At 50.2% G+C, this 6,453-nt stretch overlaps 1 protein-coding gene and 1 long non-coding RNA gene across 2 annotated transcripts in view; one reads left to right on the top strand and one right to left on the bottom strand.

The window, feature by feature from the left end:
- Window positions 1-925: 925 nt before the first annotated feature.
- Window positions 926-2,055, bottom strand: LOC110293645. The gene is made up of 3 exons (XR_002377830.2): window positions 1,760-2,055; window positions 1,460-1,592; window positions 926-1,299 (listed from the first exon to the last, which is right to left on the bottom strand). It is a non-coding gene; the product is annotated as an uncharacterized LOC110293645 (long non-coding RNA).
- A 23-nt stretch (window positions 2,056-2,078) lies between these two features.
- The window catches only part of Khdrbs1 (KH RNA binding domain containing, signal transduction associated 1), a 27,528-nt gene continuing 23,153 nt past the window's right edge, over window positions 2,079-6,453 (top strand). Inside the window, exon 1 of the mRNA XM_021160678.2 lies at window positions 2,079-2,736. Coding sequence (XP_021016337.1) covers window positions 2,355-2,736 — 382 coding nt within the window. The 5' untranslated portion in view covers window positions 2,079-2,354. The remainder of the gene's footprint in view (window positions 2,737-6,453) is intronic.

Raw genomic sequence — 6,453 nt, 5'->3', positions numbered from 1 at the left:
TCTGTGTAGCCCTGGCTGTCCTGGAACTCACTTTGTCAACCAGGCTGGCCTTGAACTCAGAATCTGCCTGCCTCTGCCTCCCTAGATTGGCTACTTATAAAATTTTTAAAAGATCTTTATTTAGATCTTTATTTGTGTGTGTGTATATGTACATTTTGTTTCATGGCACATGTGTAGATCTGGGGACAACTTTTGAGAGTCAGTTTTTTCCTCCCACTATGTAGTCTTGGAGATCAACTCAGATCTTCAGGCCTGAACATGATTTAACCAGCTCAGACATCTTGACATCTCTGCCTCAGACTTTTAATGGGATTTAATTTGGGTTCCATCTGCATACAGCATCCTAGGATGAAGAGATCTTGGAGACTGTGCCCTGGTCCTTAGAGCAGTACTATCTGTCTCATGGTGATTTATGTCTTGTTATTCTAGTATTCTGAAGATTAAGACTGAGTTGTTATGAGTTCAAAGCCACCCTGGGTTACAGAGTGAGTCCTGGGCCAGCCAGGACTCTGCAGTGAAAACACGTGTTAAGGAAAAAAAGTATTTGTCTTTTTGAAAGAGTGCAGTGGGATCCCTTGTGAAGGACCGGCATTCAGAGCAGGAGTAGGAGCTCTGAAAACTAGGCAGCCAACATGGGCTAAGGACTGGCCCTGGAGTCACCATTTTACAGAATAAACAAAAGGTGGCAACAAAACACTTCAGTCTAACCGGTGCTAGGACGGCAGTATGTCAGCGACCTAATATAATAGTTTGCTTTTGGGGGACAGGGTGGCCTGTCCTAGGTGGCCTGGAGCTGTGTATGTAGGCCAGACTAGTCTCAAACTTGAGGTAATTCTGTGGCTTTTCATCCTCAGAGCATTATGATGCAGAACCACCTCATCCCCTTAGTATGGCTGGACATGAAGGCCTCTATGTGCAAGTAGAGGTCAGAAAACTTGGGAGAGCTGGTTCTCTCCTTCTATTTTGGGCCTGGGGCTAGAACTCAGGTTGATAATCGTCCCCTCCACCCCCAACGAAATAAGCCAATTCAAGACGTGGGGTGGGGAAGCATGTTTATTTGGAAATGGGTTCCAGGGTGTGTCCACCAGCCTCAGAGGTCGGGGCCAGAGTATGGCTGGTACGTTTTTTTGATAGATTGTAGGCGAAGAAAATGACCTGTCTACCACAAGCTGAGCTTGTGCCCAGGTATGGTCATCTAGGGAGAGGGTAGGGCTTGGGTGGCTGGTGACTAAAGATGAGGATTAGTAGTCAGGAATTCGGGACTGGATTTTTTGGCGCCTTTTTGTGTTCTGAGGCTTTCTGAGTAGGCGGGGTTTGAGGGAGAGAGAGAGAAAATTTGGAATTTACCGGGGGTGAGTGGGTGGGGAACAAGCCAACAAGCCGGGGACTCCAAAAACAGGTGACAAGCAGCATTACCAGTTGACCCGGTCCCAAATGCATCTTTTAATAATTCTCTCACCAGTTTTGAACCTGCTCCAATGGAAATCTTGCCGACTGACTTCCTGGATGCCCTACTTGGGTATGGAGGAAGCCCTTTTCTTCCGGTCTTTGCGTCTCGGACTGACCCCTTCGACCCCTTCTAAGTTTCAGTTCTGCAACACACAGCATTCCCCATTCCTGGCTTCCCTTTCGCACACCCATCACTTATCTCTGGGTCAGCCTCCTCCCTCCCACCACGCCCGCCCGCATCCCCATCTTCCCATCCCGTTCGCTCGCTCGCGCAGTCTTTCCCTCTCTTCCGGCTTCACTTGGCTCTAACCCTCGCGTCCCCCTCTCTCCAGAAGCGTTCTTTTCATTTCCCGGTTGGAGGGGCGGCCCCCGATTCCACTCCGCGGCACGGCTCCCTCGGGGACCTCCCCAGGCTCGGCGGTTGAAGGAGGCGTGGCGCACGAATAACAGGTCTCCTGCCGCACACTCCGCGGGCCCGAGCGCAGACAAAGACATTCCACGGCGCCCGCCCCCTCCGTGCACTCCACCCGGGGGAGGGGAGGGGGAGGGGAGACACGTGTACCGCTAGCGCCGGGTCACGTGGGAAAGAAAAAGAAACGAAGGAAGGCGGCGGGCGCCCGCGCAGGCGCCCTAGACTCGGAGCCCGAGCGGGGAGGCGACGTCTTCAGTCGGCGCAGGCGCCGTGGTCCAACTGGGGACTTTGTTCTCCGCGGAGAAACTCAAGGGCGGTGCCGGTAGGCGCCTGCGCACGCGCGCCGCCTCATTTCCGGTGCTCTCTCGCTGGGTCGCTCGGGTCGGCTTCGGTCGCTGTCGCTCCTGTTCTTCCACCCCCGCCAACCGCCGCTCGGGCCTCAGCTGCCGCCGCGTCGCTTCCTCGCTCGCTCGCTCGCCACCCATCATCCCCGATGCAGCGCCGGGACGACCCTGCCTCGCGCCTCACCCGGTCCTCGGGCCGCAGCTGCTCCAAGGACCCGTCAGGTGCCCACCCCTCGGTGCGTCTGACCCCGTCTCGGCCGTCGCCGCTTCCTCACCGGCCCCGGGGAGGCGGAGGTGGGCCCAGAGGAGGCGCTCGGGCCTCGCCCGCCACGCAGCCGCCGCCGCTGCTGCCTCCCTCCACCCCGGGTCCCGACGCGACGGTGGTGGGTTCCGCGCCGACCCCGCTGCTGCCCCCGTCAGCCACAGCCGCGGTCAAGATGGAGCCGGAGAATAAGTACCTGCCTGAACTCATGGCCGAGAAGGACTCGCTCGACCCGTCCTTCACTCACGCCATGCAGCTGCTGTCCGTAGGTAAGCGGTTCTTGGCGGGTCCTCCCGGTCTCCCGGTCCTGGTTGTGGGTGGCCGCCGCTTTGTTCTTGCTCCCGCCCCCTCGGAGCCCGGGCATCGAGAGTTGTCATCTCGACCTGGCCTTCGAGATTCTGCACCCACAGTCCCACCCGGGCTCAGGGTGTAAGGGAAGATTTCTGAGCCACGGACGAGGCCCGAAGAGGACTCGCGATCTCCGAGCGCGGAGAGCTTGATGGATAGTACCGTGCTCCCGCCCCCTTCTCCTCCTGTAGTAGTTGCCCCGCGCGCCAAGGACTGGCTCTTAACAGAAATGAACCTTTATCTCTCCGCTTTCCCAAAGAGGAAACATTTTTTTTTTTTTTGCAGGGGGCGGGGATCGCGGGTGATGGAGACCTGGGGTGTAAGATTGAGATAGCCGGAATGCCAGTCCCGCACGGAGCATCTACGGAGCGGGGCGGGATTTAGCGGGAACTCGGGTTTAAGTTCATCAGAGGTCGGGGCGACGAGAGAATCCGTGAGCTTGAGGTTTTCTCAAGCCAAGTTTTCCATTTCGGGCTGTCGAGTAAGAATTGCTGTAGACCCGGATGGTTTCTCTTGATTTATTTTGATATGTGTTTCTGAAGTTATGCAAACGTGTGTGTTGGGGGGGGATAGCCCAGGAGACCGTAGAAAGAAATGATAGAGGGAGGTAAGGGGCGGCAGGCAGGTTCTTTTGCGTGAGATGAACGTGAAATTGGTCTTTTTGTTTTAGTTTTTGCTGGAGTAGAGATAGTTTAAGAATGGTAGCCTTTGTTCTCTGATTGTAGACTATCGAGCTCTCTTCTCTAGACTTGAGTGACTTAGATATTTTTCCTTATTCAAACCGCCGCCTGTTGAACCCTCACTTGTAGTTAGACATGGTTTTAGTAAGTATTTTTTATGATATCTAAATTTTTGTTCTGTTTTGTTTTGGTTTTGGTTTTTGGAGACAGGGTTTCTCTGTATAGCCCTGGCTGTCCTGGAACTCACTTTGTAGACCAGGCTGGCCTTGAACTCAGAAATCCNCCTGCCTCTGCCTCCCGAGTGCTGGGATTAAAGGCGTGCGCCTCCACGCCCGGCTGCCACAGTCTGTCCTGCTGGTTGAATAGTTGGACTGTTGAGGGGCAGACGGAACCTTGTCACCAGACAAAAACTGGGAAGGTTGAGCGGGTTCAGAAACCCTGCTCTCAACCTGGAACACTTGACCAAGACACCCCATGAGTAGTCACACGGGGTTAACACCCGATGGCCCTCCCTCCACATGCAGATGTAGCATCCCTAACTTCTCAGACCAAGTCAATAGAAAGCATCTGCTTTTAGATCCCACCCCACCCCAAAATGTATATTAGGCCCTAACTACAGGGGATAAAAGTTATTTCATCAAAGACTGCCTGAGAGCTTCGGAATTCAACCCCCTCTCCTTCGGAGAGCAATGCTCCAGAGCCCCCAGATCTCCTGATAGCGTCCAGTACACAGAGCATCACACTCTGGCCAGAACGATATCGTGGACAGTTCATTGTGAAAAGAGCACTATCTAATGGAGAGCCAAGTCAGCCATTAGGAGCACTGTCTGCTCTTCCACAGGGGTTCAGTTCCTAGCACCCACATCACATGGCTCTCAGACACCTGTAACTTCAGCACTGGGGGATCTGATATTCCTTCTCTCTCTTTCTCTGTTTTTGTTGTTGTTGTTTTTGTTTTTTTGGGTTTTTTTTTTTGTTTTGTTTTTTCCAGACGGTTTCTCTGTGTAGCCCTGGCTGTCCTGGAACTCACTTTGTAGACCAGGCTGGCCTCTGCCTCCAGAGAGCTGGGATTAAAGGCATGTGCCACCACCACCCGGCCTGATGTTATCTTATGTCCTACACAGGTACTCAAAATACAAAGCTGAAAAGAAATAAAAGGAATATACCATTTACCTTCATCTGCTCCCTGTCTCCCAGCATTGTTGAAGGGGATTTACCGTTTGTACAATGCAGAAAGGTCACGGATCTACAGTGACTTAAAGACCTGCTTTTCTTTCCAGTCAAATATGAAAACAGCAAATAAGGGCCTTTGAAGCACAGTAAACAAAACCTGTGGTCAGTGAATAGAAACATCAACTCCGTGCGTGTCAGCTTGGTACCTCTCTTCTGTAATACTCGGGCTCTTACGTTTCTGTTCTTTTGTTCTGACAACTTAGTAGAATTTTGATTTTTTTTTTTTCCCCCTTTAAAAAAAAAAGTAGCTGAGGCTGGGTACTCTCTGTATAGAGACTGGTGACCTTGAACTTGTGGTCCATTTCCTCGAGGGTTCGGGAGGTGTGCCCCACCACACTCAGTTTGTGCAATGCCTAGGATCAGACATAGTACTCTACTAACTGATTTACAATTCGGGTCATTATTTTTATTTTTTCATACTGGCTTGCAAATAGCAAACACCTGTGTTTGATTGGCACTTCGAATAAGTACCTGCAGACTGAAGAATACCATTATGGTAAAGGTTGACTTGCTAATCTTATTTTTATTTTTTTTTTTTATTTTTTATTTTTTTTGGTTTTTTTGAGACAGGGTTTCTCTGTATAGCCCTGGCTGTCCTGGACTCACTCTGTAGACCAGGCTGGCCTCGAACTCAGAAATCCGCCTGCCTCTGCCTCCCGAGTGCTGGGATTAAAGGCGTGNGCCACCACGCCCGGCTAGCCAGTGCTCTTAATGCTGAGCCACCTTCCTGGCCCCGGTTTTTGTTTTTGTTTGTTTTTGAGCTAGGGTCTAACAATGTAGACTAGGCTGTCTTCAAACTTAGATCCACCTGCCTCTGGATGGCTGAGAAGACAATCCTATTACCATTACAGATGAGAGATAGAGGTACACAGATAATAGTTGACTAAGTTAACACAATTAAACAACATCAACAGGATTTACAGTCTACATTTGATTCACATACTGACTCCTTTTCCCTCAGACAGCTAAAAGTTTTTTCCTTGCTCCCTCATTATACACTGCCTGCTGCAAATGAAATTTTAAAAAGACAGAACTAATTGGTTGAAATAAGAAAAGTATGAGAAAGTTTGGAGTGCTAGTAAGGAAGTGAGGATGAAGAATCTGAGATACAGAACACTAGAGAGCAGCGCCCAGCACTTAGCCTTTTCTGTGCATCCTTGTCCATTCCCTATAAAGTTCATGAGACCCAGACCTCCATTTCTGTTACCATGACACAGTCCTCACTGACCCTTCCCCAGTTTATTTTGTATCTATCATCTGGTGGGCTATGTACTGTGTGTGTGTGTGTGTGTGTATCTATATAGATACATTCATAGATATATATCTACACACATACTGTGGGTTGGGAGGCAGGGTCTCTCTACATAGTGCTGCCTGTCCTGGAACTCATTGTGTAGACTAGGCTGGCCTCAAATTCAAAAAGATATACCTACCTTTGTCTCTTGTGTGGGATTAGCCACCTTGTCCAGCTATAATTATGTATGTGTTGAGTATCTGCATCATGGTTAGCCTGTCAGACCCACCATTTGTAGTGATCTTCTGTCTGCTTTCTCACCATTCTCATCTCAGATTGGCTTTGTACTCTGTTAAACCTTACCTTGATGGGAAAATAAAACAAACAGAACTCTGAGGAGCGTAGGGATAGGTATGTATGTATGTATCTATGTATGTATTTTTGAGAAGGAATGTAGAATTTGAACATAGACACACTTCTTTTTTTTTTTT

This window comes from Mus caroli, chromosome 4, assembly GCF_900094665.2.
Source record: "Mus caroli chromosome 4, CAROLI_EIJ_v1.1, whole genome shotgun sequence".
Lineage (NCBI taxonomy): Eukaryota > Metazoa > Chordata > Mammalia > Rodentia > Muridae > Mus > Mus caroli.
The sequence above is the reverse complement of the archived record's forward strand: the minus strand, read 5'-3'. Positions and strand labels throughout refer to the sequence as shown.